Source organism: Amphiura filiformis, chromosome 1 (genome assembly GCF_039555335.1).
Source record: "Amphiura filiformis chromosome 1, Afil_fr2py, whole genome shotgun sequence".
NCBI classification, from domain to species: Eukaryota; Metazoa; Echinodermata; class Ophiuroidea; order Amphilepidida; family Amphiuridae; genus Amphiura; species Amphiura filiformis.
Genome location: NC_092628.1, coordinates 84,470,837 through 84,486,947, shown reverse-complemented (window position 1 = coordinate 84,486,947; position 16,111 = coordinate 84,470,837). Strand labels below are relative to the sequence as shown.

At 36.6% G+C, this 16,111-nt stretch overlaps 1 protein-coding gene across 1 annotated transcript in view; it reads right to left on the bottom strand.

Annotated features, from left to right (window-relative positions):
* LOC140155319 (1,4-alpha-glucan-branching enzyme-like) overlaps positions 1 to 16,111 on the bottom strand; it is a 33,614-nt gene that overhangs the window by 15,680 nt on the left and 1,823 nt on the right. The window contains exons 2-10 of the mRNA XM_072178114.1: positions 13,344 to 13,513; positions 10,989 to 11,104; positions 10,122 to 10,389; positions 9,317 to 9,407; positions 6,096 to 6,305; positions 4,457 to 4,572; positions 2,917 to 3,044; positions 2,216 to 2,314; positions 1,262 to 1,544 (exon numbers count right to left, since the gene is read on the bottom strand). Of these exons, the coding sequence (XP_072034215.1) occupies positions 1,262 to 1,544; positions 2,216 to 2,314; positions 2,917 to 3,044; positions 4,457 to 4,572; positions 6,096 to 6,305; positions 9,317 to 9,407; positions 10,122 to 10,389; positions 10,989 to 11,104; positions 13,344 to 13,513 (1,481 nt within the window). The remainder of the gene's footprint in view (positions 1 to 1,261; positions 1,545 to 2,215; positions 2,315 to 2,916; positions 3,045 to 4,456; positions 4,573 to 6,095; positions 6,306 to 9,316; positions 9,408 to 10,121; positions 10,390 to 10,988; positions 11,105 to 13,343; positions 13,514 to 16,111) is intronic.

Sequence of the window (16,111 nt, the reverse complement as noted above, 5' to 3'; positions counted from 1 at the left end):
CTTAGTCGGATGTTCTTCAGCCCACTATGCATTTAAAAACTATTAAACAGGTGGGAACACACTGGCCATGCGTGGCTGTGGATTCAACCTACCATGGCATTTTCTGCCATGAAGATATCGGGGCGATGACACTGTGCGGCAGCCTAGCGCTCTTTTCAGAGCAGGCAGTTCAATAAGTGCTGTCGAGGGTCATCATGCTAATGACACATTTGTGGTGATAATTTTAATTAGTGTTCCAATTGATACTATAATCCGGTCTTTCATGTATTTGATGATTGTAGAATTCACAGAAAAAATAAAACACTTAAAAATCGCAATGCAAAAATGGTACAAACTCGAAATGGCATCTAAATTCATAAGTTTTATTATTTGTTCTGTTGCTATGGTGATGGTGTAAGATGTTAATTAGTATTAATTAGTGTTTATCTTTATATTTTTTAAATTTGTTTTAAGTGTTTCTTATTTGCGTTTATTGTATAAATTGTCTAAAAGCTTTCGTTAACACAGCTGATATCAACATTATTGGACATGGTTATGTGTGTAAATTTTCATCCGTTTATTTTTAACGATATCCGATACTGATTAATGAGTATCTAATTAATAACTCATTAAATATGCAAAAATAAGATGAAGTGTGGTTTCTTTCTCTTTTAATAATTAGGATAGGATATAATAAGTGTCTGTGCAAAGTTTGGTGGTAATAGCATGTATGGAAGGTAATGGTTGCTATGGTCAAAAGTTGTAAATCATTTAAAAATTGGCAAATTTTGAAACCCCGACTTTAAACTCTGTTTTCTCGGTTTCGCGTTTTGAAACCGTGACACCTTTGAACGACCATAACTGTACTTCTAGATATGCTATGAAGCTGGTTGAAGTGCTTTTTTAAAGCTTATGGTATGGCCTTTGCAAGTATGCCAAAACCTCAAAATGCTCTAGGGGCGACATCCGGGCTCAGTTGTGGCGTGGGGTCACATATGTGACACGATCAAGGGAAATGAGTCGGATGTCGCTAATATTGATTATGAGATATTGGCAAATGAAGTGTTAAAATTCTTTTGTTTTATATTGTTTTCAACAGATCATAAATTGACGTAACTTTGTAAAGAGAAGCCGTATCAACATAGGGTTTTCAGTTTCTGAAAGCTCTAAATGCCCTCTATTATAAAACCCATTTTTGACCAGGGTCGACATGTGACTCATTCCCCTTGACCATGTCACATATAAGCATAATGGGTATTTCACACATCTAAAAAAAAGTTACCTATAAAATTGAGCCAGCCTTCACCACCAAGTGCGTGAGTGACAAGTCGTATCAGCTTGTGAAGTGACATTCCCCTGTCAATAACATGAGTCATCTCTGACATCACAGACATGTTGGTGTACATCTCTTTGTCCATCAACCAGAATGCGATTGTCTTGTCTCCAACTAAGGCTTGGTCGTGGCTTTCTGCATAAGTGATGGTCAGCTCACCATGGCGACGGTTGATGAGTGTCCACACCATGTTTCCAATGTTCCAATCTTCATCTTTCTGCTCTTTTAGCATCTGAAAATAAGTTTGAGAGTATCATCAGAGGTGCAAGCATTTAGCCTCAAAAGTTCCCAACTCTGCAATGTTTGCGTATTGCTCATGGATGGCAAAATATATAGTATGCCTCGATGGATTATTTTGCCTTGCTCCTGGTAAACTTTATTTTCAAATTCATACTTGTTTGCTTTCTGCCTGTAATGCGTTCTGCTGATGACATGTGCTAAGCACTACATGTGCACAGTTTCATGACATACAAGCTTAGAGCTGCCTGTTATCATTTGTCATCAAGCTTTTGCCAATACATAGATCTCCATATGTGACATCTCACTATAAGGGATTAACTGCACAGTACTATTCTGTGCCTAGAATCTTTGCACAAAACAAGTGACTTTGCTAGGTGTAAAGGAGGAAAAGACAAGAGTAAAAGGATCCCTCCGTAAGTCTAACCTCAATAGTTAGACCAGACCTCACATTAGACCTGGTCAAACTTGTTCTGTGCATATGGACCTTTTTGGAATCTAAATCTAGAGATATGATACTGATAACCAAAGGGGGACTCATCACCTGTAACAATTACTTTCACAATTGTGTATAAAAGGGACAATCAGATTTGCTAAATTGAATGTGACCAGCCAATGTGGTTGGGATAGCTTTTAAGCGAATGCAAACAAACATAAGATACTCACCTTGATCCATATATCAGGTATGGCCATTCCTAACCTGTAGTCGAACCCAGCACCACCTTCTGCTACTGGTCTGCACAGGCCTGGCATTCCCGAAACATCCTGTACATTTGAAAACACAGGCACAAATTTGTTATTTCATAATGCTAGTGGATTCCTAATCTTTGGCACGCTCTGCTAGTTTCAAGTAAGGAAGTTTCAAGGATGCATGCGCAGATGTAATCAACTATTTTCATACCTTAAAATCTGCGAGTAAAATTTAGCCAATGTTTCCCTGATGTCACATATGTGGTGGTTTTATATACCCCAGGTTACAGAAAATATAAAGACCTCTCAAACTTGATTTCCCTTCTTTTGAGATTTAGAGAAAAGAGGAAAGTATCAAGTGCAAAATATTTTCCATCCTTAAAAACACAGAAATAGACTCCTGATATTATTTCTTTAATAGGAATGGGAATTCCTACACCAATAACAGCATGTTAAACACTAAATCTTTTCAACAAAAAAAAAGGTGCAGGTGCTGGCAAAAGTAATTTTCAGCTCATTAACACTTCTGAGTCTCCCTTGTACATTTACTATAATTGAAATTGTTGTTCTATGTCTGGGTCACTTGCTTGCAAACTTGTATGTCCACAATGTTATATTTTGAAGTTAGAGATAATTGAATAATGTCAGTTATGTACAAAATAGTCTCTCCTACATACCTCAGCTACAGTGACCACATGTGGATAAAATTTGTGTATCATGTAATTGGCCAAGGTCAGGTAAGAGAGTGCTTCAGTGTCTGTTGCTAAGCCAAAGTACTCATGGTAACCACCACTGAAGCCAGTACCTGTAAGGTGAAATATTGACGAAGTGTACTTGAATATTTTTTTTCAAATCAAATATGTCTGTAAAAGCACAAGCAAGCCATACTGCTGCAGCCATAGATAGCAATCAAAAGTTTGAGCAAAAAATAGCAGAAACTACTCTCCAATTGACTGTGACATATTGATAAAAAAAATAGTAGTTTTGTACAATATAAAAGCTGTATTCTGAATTATGAATAGTATGTACATAGAAGAAACTGGTAAAAATATAATTCTTCATTAAAAGGTACAGTGAAAAGTAGTTTCTGCATGTTTTAAAGTAGATATTAAATACAACAGTGCCATTACAATTTTTCTTCCTCTAAAATAACCTGGTACATCTCATCTTGGGAAAGCAACAGCTGATCAAATACCACGCCATTACTTCCAACTTGATGGTCTGAATCATACACAGCTAAATCAAAAATGAATTTAAATTCTTTCAACGGAAACCTTGAAAGCTGCATAATGTGTGACATTAGGTCCTATAATGCCATTAGTTATCACCAATGTCTTATACTGTGACTGAATTTTTATCAAAGGGGAAACACTAGAGTAACTTGTTGCAGGTACTGATACGGTACCGGATATGGGGGATAACTTCTCAAATGTTTTGCCAAGTCTTTTTTAGGTGTTTGTCCTCGGACATTGTGCAAAATAATATGCCCTGGATGGATAACAGTACCCTGAATTTTTAAAAGGACTTTGGCAAAACATTTTACAGACCGCAAAGAGTTCTACAAATCGGCTTTCAACTGTTACCCACTTCAAACCTTATTACACAACTTAAAAGCCACAGATAAGTATGCAATGTTTGTAACTGTTTGCAAATTGTTGTGGTGGTCCTTTGTGAAGTGGGACCCAATAAGTAAATGACCTCCCTTGCATATTACCATTACCAATAAATGTTTTGTCCTTTTTATAAGATACACACATGATGTATGGGTACCTCTATCGGTACGGGAAATGCTATAGTGTCACCAGGCTGCCAATAGCATTAGATGACCAACTAAATGTTATTAAAGACCCATTCAGTGATCCCAGCGCAAGTGTAAAAAAAATTAAAATTGTTTATAAATTGCTTAAAAGTGAAGGATAAGTCATTCAAATTGTCATTTGGTATTTTTGAAATGACAAATTTGGCAAAAAACTATAACAGTACTGACGAAATTGAAGCCCATTCAAATATGTAACTAATTTAAATACTGTCAGTATCTAAATTACAGATTCGTGTAAAATGTCTTATTTTGTCTTAAATACACGGCTTTCGGCTGAACCACTCACAGACTATGTCAGCACATCTATGACAATGACAAAGGTACCAAAATCTGAATTTTGATGATTTTTACGATTGTTCGGATGAGCAAATCACTGAATGGGCCTTTAAGTTACTTACCCATTCCATGATGATGATAGATCATGGATGTAACACCATCAAATCTGAAGCCATCAAAATGAAATTCTGCAGCCCAATAACGAAGATTGGACAACAGAAATCTCAGCACTTCCCAACTGTAATAGAAATCACATGCATACAATATAATAGTTTGTAAGTGTTAAACATTGTTCACAAATGCTGTTATTTCCCATCAATATTTTCCTTTGCACCATCACACACATTGTCCATGAAGATTAAAGGACTTCACTGCTTCACTTATCTGACAGATAGGCCTGTAATCTACCCCACATGCTTAACAAGAAAAACCTATAAATGATACCAAAAAGCTTGCGATCAAATTCAATACAGTCAGTAGTACTACGTTCCAATTGCAAATTAACTTTTTAAAAAGCTCCCAGTACAGCAGCCAAAGTCAAGCATGTGTGGTAGATTGGCAAGGTAAAATGCGACAATTTTCCACATAAAAATACTGGCATCTCCCATGTTCTATCAGGCAATAGATACACAGATGGGTCTCGAAACAATACTATTATTACTAATTGTACAATTATGTTTAGATGTAATTTACCCCCATGCCCAGCTTTATTGTCTCATAGGACACAAGCAAGATAACCAATGAAATTAAAGGAAAAACAACAATTATTTAAGAATATCCAATGAATGTTTAATATGAGGTTCCATCAGCTCTGCACTTTTGTTTCCTATTGTACATCATTTTCTCTCTGGCAATAATCCTTCTATCACACTTAAAGCCATAATGTATGATTTCCATCAAGTTTTAATGTTGTTATTCTTTACTGTAACTGCTGAAACAATATTAGTAATAACTGTCAGGAAATGTTTCTGTACATTTTAAGCTGAAATAACAAGGCTAATAAGTGAAAGGAACCCCACTGGTTATTTTGGCCATTTAACATGAAGTTCTATGTGGGACTTCATGTCATTATACGACATTATATCAAAATTTCTCTGTTGACCTTGCACACACAACAAATGTGGCTCATTTCATTTACATGTATTTAAATTGGGACATAGATAAACATTACAAATATGCCAAAAAATCAGGTTTGACAAAAAATATCAAACATTATGGCTTGAACAATGATTTCAACAACTCTTCCTATACCTTTGTACAGGAGCCAAGCATTGTTAATCGGTGATGAATCCACAGTCCAGAAGCGTATACGCGAATGCAAGGTTACGCGTACGTGTTACGCGTGAGCGCGTAAAAATCGTCATGCCTGGAATGTATACATAAACTTGAACCCTCTTATGTTGGCTGTAGTAGTTAAATATTACCGCTTTGTTCTTTTGTTTTATTGCTGATATCAACAGAGAAATAACGCAATCTTCTTTATTAAAGGTTGAGTGGGAATGACAAACGGACATTCCGAATGAGAGAATCACGTGAATTTAGACATCCTTAACTTGTTTCATTGTTGAAAGGATTTAATCATGTTTCACTGTTAGCCATCACCGATTAACAACTTCGCGTCCGGCGGCGTCTGCGTGGTTTACTTCGCTCGGACAGCTAAAGCTGCCCTCGCGAAGTAAACCACTCAGACGACGCGGACGCATCGATGTTAATCGGTAATGAACAATGGTGAAACATGATTGAATCCCTAAATCAACTCACCTGTTGTAATTGAAGAGTCTACTGTCCCACAGATCATGGTTTCCTCTAGATCCGTCATGGAAGAAACATGATTTGCTGCCGTCAAATTCATTAAGGCCATCCAGTACATTCTTGGCAGCATGGCTATGCACAATATCTAGGTAGACTACTATGCCCATACTGTGTGCTGTGTCTACAAGTCTTTTTAGACCTTCAGGGTTGCCATAGCGACTGAAAAAAAGTGTAAATCTTTATTGCAAATTACATGAGGAAGGCAGTTGACTAAACACTAAGTATGATTATCAATTTATCATCATCATCATCAATCGTCCGTGGACGGAATGGAGGAAGCATCAGAAGTATTCTGGGCCCAAACTCTTCTATTTTTCATCAGTTGTATGAAATAAAACAATGCAAAGTACACATTCTGAGCATGTGAATCAGGCCTTGCCGTCTAGATTTTAAAGGCGAGTGGTTAATCACTCGCTAGCATGGTGCTAGGTGAGTGGTCGAATTTTCACAAATTTTCACAATACACTAGCTATAATACACTTATATGCGAAGTAGAGCTTCGGTTTTAAAATGGTATTTATGTTATAGGCCTAATGCATGCGAACCTAGCTAAAATCTGTGCCTTTCTCCGCTTTGAGGGTTACAGATTCGATTAAATACTGAATTTGCTGATTCACTGCATGGCTGATTTTGGGAGATTCGCAGCGAGTGATATTGTCTTTGTCTTTGGCGAGTGGAAAATCGCTCACTAGAAATCGAGTTTGGGTGAGCGGTGATGAGCGAGAGCGATCTTTCGCCTCAAACGGCAAGGCCTGTGAATCAATAAGAATAGAACAAATGCAGTCATAGAACTATTCCACTCCACCATGTGGTCTACATTGTTGTGTCAAGTTATTTGCAAGGATCCCGCATCTGATTACCAAAACAAGGTTCTCCCTAAACACATGCTCATAAGTGAATTTTTGTTTTTCATGCTTTTCTAGGAATGCGCCAGAAGGCTTTCACAAAGGTGACTGACCAAATTAAGGGTCAATTAATTGGTGAATTCTTTAGCAATTATTCTGCCAGCATTACAACAAGCCTGGACATGTTTAGCCTGGACATGTTTTATAGTAATCTATGAATTCCTACCAAACATGCCCAGAGGCATATCACTAACATACCTAAATGTGTTATAATCAGTGTCTTCATGTGAGATTTTGTCTTACTGGCACAAATACACAACTTGATATCTGGGCAAGCAAAGACAAGTGTTACAGCTTGCTCACTGAATTTACAACTTTAAAAGACTTAATATACAATTTCGATCAAATTTTTATGTGGTTATTCTCTGCAAAATATTACAAATTATTATTAGTGACAACTGTCAGGAAAGTTTTCTGGTCATTTTAAGCCAAACTAATGAGGTCAAATGAAAGAAAACTAGACTTTTATAATTAGCCGCTTAACTGTGGTGTTATATGGGGGATTTATTATGACTTTAATTCAAATTTGATCTGCTGTCCTAAAATACAATGGATTTTGCTGAATCCAATTAATTGGGTGTGACTTGGGACATAAGAAATCAGGTTTGGAAAAAAATGACCACTCCTTTTAAAAAATCATACATTATGGTTTTAAGCCATGGGCATGTTTCACCCAAATTTTAATATATTGTAGCGTAAGCAACCCATCGTTAAGTGTTTGATGATTCTTTACTGATCATAATTATATAATGTGAACAAATTTTAATCTTTACCCAGAGCAGCCAACGCACATAAACCTTGAAAAAAAGAACCAGTGCATCTGGCCAGATTTGAACCAGCGACCTTTGTATTACTAGCTCTAGCCAATTGAGCCACAGAGGCACACTGGAGAAGAGCGGATGATGCACATTTTTTAAAACGTTTATATGCGCTGGCTGCTCTGGGTAAAGAATAAAATTTGCTCATCCTATCTACCCAGAGAACTAAGTATATAATTTTCAACTATATATGTGTTGCTGTTACAAATCCCAAATCAAAATACAAATGAATTGTATTTTAAAACCAACGTTGTGTTGTAAATATTACGCTAATTTATGGAAATTAATTTCTATCTTGACTTGTTTCTTTTTGTTCAATTAGGCCCCTCAAAAAAGATTGTTTGCTTGTCCTCCACAACTTTTTCTTTTCTAAATATTTTTTTACAGGTCATAGCCAAAACATGACTGTATGCCTTTAATTAGCTTAATAAATAGCCCAAATAGTTGTGAATTGGGATATTTTTCTACTGTATACCACTTCATTTGTGTTTTTCAAACAGTTTAGAAGTGTCATTGAAGGGATTCATCAGGATTGTCTATATAAATTATTACTAGAGTTCTCATAACAAATCCAGGTACTCACAATTAGTAGTGACGTTTCGCAACCTTACTGGCTGGTTGCTTCTTCTTGACTGAGCTGTATCCAATACTAGCACTTGCTGTCTTGGCTGTAGTGTTGCCAGTTGATTTTTCTTGGATAAGCTGATTGTATGCATGACTGAGAGAATAAGCTGCGCCCCCCTCATTGTTCATAGCTTGCTCGTTACGTCTCCTGATCCAGATTGACTCTCTTATCCATCTTGGGAACTTATCACTTTCTCGATGAAGAATTTTGGGCCCCTCCCAGTCTATGATGTGGTTGTGCTCTGCGACGTGATCTGAAATGGCAGACTTGTGTTGTTCTGAAATCGATGATAACCGAACGGCTGTGGTGCATGTCCTTTGGCTGATTTTATCTGATTCTTTCTGATGTTCTTTCATTCTTATTATTCATTATTTTCTCAGTCATGCATACAATCAGCTTATCCAAGAAAAATCAACTGGCAACACTACAGCCAAGACAGCAAGTCCAACTTTTTTCCAGATTTTCCAGATTAGGGTCGGTCAGTGGAGGACAAGCAAAATTTTTTTTTTTTTTTTTGCATTATGCAGCTGCTAATTATAAGTTGAACCCAAGAATGGCGCTTCCTTTGTCTATAACATACCCCTATGTCAAAACAATGATGGACAAATATTTGCTTGCAAAGGATAAACCATGATTGATAATAACAGTCTATTGATGGACAAAGATGCAGCATTTTCTCATGGGTGTGACTGACCAAATAGATTCCTTGGCATACCTTGCATCAACAATGGGCCTGTAAATGACATATTCATGATGCATCATTCTAGGGAATCTGCTAGCACATCTTACAATTGACAGCTGCATTACTTTATTTTACTATACCTTGATGGTGCAAAAAAGTTTGTGACTTGGTACCCAAAGCTTCCATAAAAGGCATGTTCCATTATGGCCATGAGCTGTATGCAATTATAACCTAGAATTAAAAAGAAACATCATATCAAACAGTTGGTCGACATCTGTAATTGTTAATTGCCTTCCTGTACATGTATGTGCATGCATCATGTTCGGTTGAGGACCTACTTTAAAAAAACCCGCCAAATCAGAGAATGAACAAATAGGCTATTGAGAAATGAAGTGATTGTATTATTATTATTATTATTTCAAAGAACTTATAAAGCACATTTCCCATGGACCAATGCGCTGTACAAAGAAAATAAAAATACATCAAAAATACACAGCATGGTATTGTATGCTGTTCTCTCAATTATATTGATCGAAAGACAAGTCCTTTGCTTTTATTTATTGCTGTCACCTCATCTATACCATAAGATATATTGATGCATGCTGGGAATGAAAAGGGCTCAAATTGGCTGTTGAGGTTGATGAATTCAATAACTTTTGAGTCATTTTCATTCCCAGCATGCATCATGTTTGCCTAATGATTGCTACCAGCAATATACCTTATTTTAAGTAGTTGCAAAATGTGATCAAATTCACTGTCTGAATCAACAAAACAAAATAAGAGCTTGTTATTATGTTCAAAAACACAAATGCACTTGTCGATTTTTATTTACTAAGTCCATTGTTTCCGTTGCTCATATGCCGCCAATATCAACAAAAGGATTAACAAACCAATAAAACAAGACTGCAAACCCTTTCATTTAAAGTCCTACTAAAAATTACACACCTTGTCTTTTGATCCTTGGCAACACATGATCAGTAAAGTGGTCATAATCAGACACCTTTCCTTCCCATGATGCAATGCCCACATGTGCTTCATAGATGCGTAAACTCTTCGGGCGTGGAGGATGCTGGAACTTATATTTGTACTTCTGATCTTCAGGAGGATTCCAGAAGCAGGATGAGAACAGATAGGTGTTGGGGTCTTGAATGGCATATGTGCCATATGGTAGGATACGGTCCAACAATTCATCATTTGCTGCCCTGATGCAGAGCTGGTGAGGAGAAGGTAAAGCAAAACAATCAATCAATCAATCAATCATTTAAATAAACAAAGGCATTTGTCTAGTTTAGGACAAACATGATATGACAGATAAAATTTGATTTGAATCAAGTTTACATTTTGTATCAATGCTAAAAATAACATCATGCAATTTTTGCAAACTTCACACATGGTACAATGTTATCAGTACCATATCAGTGTCATATAAATAATACACAAAGCTAAATAAATGTACCTTTGATTCCCCGGGAATGAATCAAAGGTACATTTATTTAGCTTTGAAAATAGCGAAAATATCCATGTATTTTATTAACTGCAAACTGAATCAAAATAACCATTTTCATTAGTTGCAATTCTGTAATTATAATTTTTGTTGCAGTTTACTGATGATACATTACTGAGTACTTGCATTTAATACCACCCTTTTTAAACATGTTAACCCAACAGGTGCGAGAGAGACATACATGTTGGTGGACCTAAATTGTAGCATAATGTGAAATGTTATAGAAATGAGATCCAATTCAAAATCCTGTTTGAAAATCTATGGTATAAGTCTTTTAAAAAAGACATTTGGAAAAATAAAGTAGTTACCTTAAGAAGACTGTTGTGTGGGATCGGACATGAGCCGTCTTGTTTGTGTGGAATTACCAACTCCCATTTACCAAAACCAATGTCCTTATACTCATACTGACTAGAATTCCAGTCATCTGAAAGAAAGAACAAGGTAAATAACTTCATAAAAGTTCATCTATGTTAGTATAATGAATTATTAAAGGTTGACAACTTTTGATCTTTTAGAAGCAATTGCTTGGAAGTTAGAGCACCTTTGGAGAAATCCATCAATCTCCATCGCAACCAAAATCAGGCTTTCCAACAGCACCTGTCAATATGGCTGTGAATCCTTGGCAATATTTGGTGATGGAAAATAAGATAACTGCATTCGCCACATCATGATACAGGATTTTGATCAACATCGAGCACCTTAACTCAAGGCATTAGTCAGAGGGGTGTCTTAAGGGTAGACGAGGTATTGTTGGTCGAAGCAACCTAAAAATCGATTTTCATTATCTAGATCAATATATTATTGAAAAATAACACCTTGATGTTTTGCAAAAGTTCATTCTGCAAATCATATACTTTACTAACTTGCTTAATTTATTGTTGTTAATTAGTTATGTACGTTTTACAAAAGTGTTGTTGTTTCAGCCCTCTTTACAACGTAACTCAAGAACCGCAGCACCTATAAAAGTATATCTGTGATATTTTAATTCTTCTACACACTCGCTATGAATTGAGCAATACAGTTTTTGCCAAAGCTCACTACCATTCGTAAGATGCTGTGAACTACCAAATCACAACAGTTTAAAATAATTAATAACCTTAAGGGTGTCCATTCCATTCTTCAAAATCAGGGTGTCCACTTCCTATTCACTCCATTATAAAAATCAGAATTTGTGGGTGTCCAAATTGAAAACAGGGCATCCAAATGACACCTAGACACCCCTCTGGCTAATGCCTTGCCTCAACTGTGTGAGCAATACCCGGATCTATGCTATAACCACAGAATTAGAGAAGGAGAACCAGGACTCCCTATATCGCCACATACAATCGCTACCGTCAGCTATGGGGAGAAAATTGGGGTATTCGGGTCCTTGCCGACGGTGTGCGGAGACGAACGAAAACAATTCTGCGCCTCATCTGAAGCGTCTTGGTACTGCGTGCAGGTCGCATCAAGTGTGTCTCTCAAATGCGCCTTCATCCATGTCACGCTTGCATGCAGCCCTCGAATTAACCCACGGCACCCATGGCATTTTGCCGTGGGTGCCCACCCCCACTGCCGTAATGCCGTCAAAATATGTCCTTTACCCAAGGCAGTCACTTGCCGTGCCCTCTAATGAAGTTGCCATCGGTGCCCCAGCCCTGCGCCTTCATTATAAAATCATCTATCTATGTTTGTGTGTGTTTTCTTCACTTTTGAGAAATTGCCTTGGTGCCCTTCTCAAATTTTCAACAGTTGCCATGATGCCCTCTTGAAATATTACAAACTGCCGTGCTGCCTTGCCATTTCAGTGAAAATCCAAGGCAATTTTCAAATTGCCCTAAAAAAGTTGCCGTGCCCCTTCAGATCCTTAATTCGAGGGCTGCTTGCATGACAACGAATGCCTCAAGTGCATTCCGAGGGAAACCGAATACCCCCAATTTTTGCTCCATGTCTGTATCAAGATGGCGGTCAAGTCCCGATTCTCTGTCTTTCAATTCTGTGGCTATAACCGACACCCAGCCTCTCATCAACCGACTAAGGTACTGTCACCATCGCTTCCTCAGACAGGATTGTATGAGACTGTGATCAAGTCTAAGGTCATAAGCTGATAGTACATACAGTCTAACTTTAGCTGATGAAAGATGGAGAGCCTTCTGAGGTAGGAATTATTTCTTGTGTTTGGATCAAAAGTTGTTCAACTTAAATCATTTTATTCAAGGTAATTAATACTCAGTAATTGAATAAATCAAAGCCATAACGTACAATCTTATAATATTAAAATGTTCTTTTTTATTTTTTTCAAACCTGATTTTATCAAGTTATTTTGTCTTATTATGGACAGAAACATTTCCTCTACTAATAATAAATCATCATTTTATGTAAAAAAACAAAACTAAATTAATATTTGATGGAAATCATATAAATTATGGATTTAATATAACTAGTCCATATAGGCCTATTTATGGAAGCCATAACATACAATGTACCAGCTCTATCTTGCATACATGTATAAGATTTCATAAAGGTGCAAACAAAATGAGCTGATCACCTTTCAACATGTATGTGTACAGTAGGATAAGGCACCATCATACCTTCAAAAATACCAATACTTTTACATGTACACACTTTAAAGTTACCAAGAATATCTTTGGATTATCAATATTAAATTATAAGGAGTCACTTACTAAAATCACCACGCAGATAGACAGCCTTGGCAGCTGGAGCCCATTCCCTACACACAACACCACCATCTTCGGTAACATGAATGCCATAGAAATCATATCCCTTGGTAAATTTATCTAATCCTCCTTCATGGTCTTCAATACCCTGAACCAAAGACTGGAAACATCCATAGCTGTGAAGAAAAAAAGCACAAAATGAGCACAAAATTAAGGAGTTTTTCCACCTGGAAGTGCACACATACATTGTATGTATATGTCGACTGGTATAGCAAGTAGCAGAGTCTTAGCCAGAAATCAGAAACTACCCGTCCAAGCAGATACCAAAATTTGACACTTACATATAAAACAACTTCAAGTGTATACCCATGGAAGGGTCACTGGAGTCAAATATGTCCTGATTTGGCCTTTACATGTCACTCTGAATTAGTCTCAAGTTCATATATTATAACCTTAAAATCATCTGTTTTAGAGCTATCACATCTGTAAAATCCATTAAATCCACCCGTCTAAAAATAGATTAGCCCGTCTTAAAAACTGGTGGACGCATGGCTGGCTAAGACCTTGGCAAGTAGGGAGGGAAGGAATATTTTAGAGCAAAGGTTGCCTATTTTAAAAAGTCTAAAATTGAGTGCAATTTTAACAACATTTTTGATGCGATCAACCATAGTGATCGACCGTGTACTTCCATTTCTATACATGGTGTCATGCTTCTGATTTTGGAATCTTCTCTAATCTAGTCTGGAATGTGAAGCTATCGGTGAACAAATTCGTTGCTAGACCCCTCAAGTAAGATCAGAGTTGACAAGTTAAATATTCTGTTGATGTTTAAATTTGGATAATAGCTAGTCTTCTGTATGTCTGGTTCCACACAGTCAATACCATAAGCAAATTCAAAACGAGTCCATATCAATTGAAAGTTCAGAGCAGTCAAAGTACTATTTTAGCCTACGTCTCCTATCCTACTATCGCTCAAACAAGGAAACTTCTTCACAAATTCACTCACCTTGCGATCCTACATCACCAGTTGAAATAAACACATAAATTTCCAAAAAATTTGATTCCACAAAACAAAATTAATTTAAAAAAAATTAATTAAAAATGAAATCTTAGTATGACCCCTTATTGAAAATGTAGTTCGATTTATGTCTACCAACAGTAAATTTTCAAACCGCTGTTTCTAGCGAGTAGAGCGCATCTGTCTCGATTTGTATAGTTTGGTATATATGGGACTCTTATCTTCAAACACGAAGCTATCGGCGCGGTGAGCAAATTCAAAATAGACTTCTTGAGTATTAACCTAGACTAGATCAGGTGCCATGTAAACATAATAATGGTTAAAAATTCGGACCGCTCGCCAATAAATTTACTGTATTCGTATTTTGAAATCTGTTGATGTTTTAATGATCCCGATTTCCAATTGATTATTTGCCACGTCACGTGTGGGAACCAGTACCGCCCTGCGAACCAGCTAAACAGAATAAAAAATATTGACGCGCGCAATGTGGGACTTGCATAGGATTGTCAAACGATCTCGCGTGGACAAAGCACATTAACCAAACTGTCACTTTAAAGGTAAACAAAATTCTTGGCCTCATCAAGTTTGAATATATATGCTAGTCCAATCTGGGACCCCTACCATAAGGCATTAAAAGATAGCCTTGAAAAAGTGCAAAGGCATGCTGCGAGATTTGTAAAAAGTGATTATAGGTGCATAAGTAGTGTTACAAACATGCTTCAAGAACTTGTGTGGGACACCCTGGAAACTCGTATAACTCATGAATGCTAAGGCACTTGAAACTTGATTCTGAGTTCAGCGTCCACCGCCAGCGTTATGAATTTTGTGCCGCGTTTGAGATGTAAAATCTGAAAATAATTCATTAATTTGTAAATTACTACTAAACCAGAAAGAAAATTTGTTCTGCAAAATTTTTAACCCCCTTTTTTTGTATTTGAACCCTTCAAAAACTATAGAAAGCATTAGATGAATCCATCTAAATATTTTAGCATTAAAAATATACAGGTTTTTGACCCTTGCTCTATCCAATTATTTCAATTATACTTTTGGGATACCAGGGTAGACTAAAAGAGAAATCAACCTAGCCAAAATGTTTTTACCAGATGGACATTGTTGATGTTGTAAATAATTTAACTAGGAAAGACCTAGTTTTGACAAATTGGTGCCAAAAATTTATTTCATAATGTTCTGCATGATTGTTATTTTTGTATTTAATCAGTCACTCCCCCCTCCCATTTCCGCCTCCTCAAATGTATATACGGAGAGGTTAGTACAAATTGGGGTGAAGAAGACTGGCATGGTATACTTCGGAATACATTTAGTTTGTTTTAAAACTTGGAAAAACAAAAAGCAAGATAATTATACTTTTATAAATGTTTATGTGTGTTTGTGACATTATATTGCGACCCATTTAGAATGAGCAAAAGCGTGTAAGCATTGGTAAAAGGCCGCTGATAATGAAACCTTGAAAATAATGAATAATGAATAATGAAATAGTTGTCTTATTATGAGCTGAAAAAAATGGGACACTAAACTCAACATCAAGTTTCAATAGCCTAAATTCATCACCATCTTCAAGGAAACTCATGGACTCATCCCAAGCAATATCAGTTATCTCCAGGTTGGCAATTTCCCTACCAGTAATAATGCACCTGTTCATCACATAATTTGAATTACAATATCCCCCAATCCAACAAAGACTGCTACAGAAAATCCCTATAAAAATATCCCTGTACCATCCCCTAATGGAACTCTC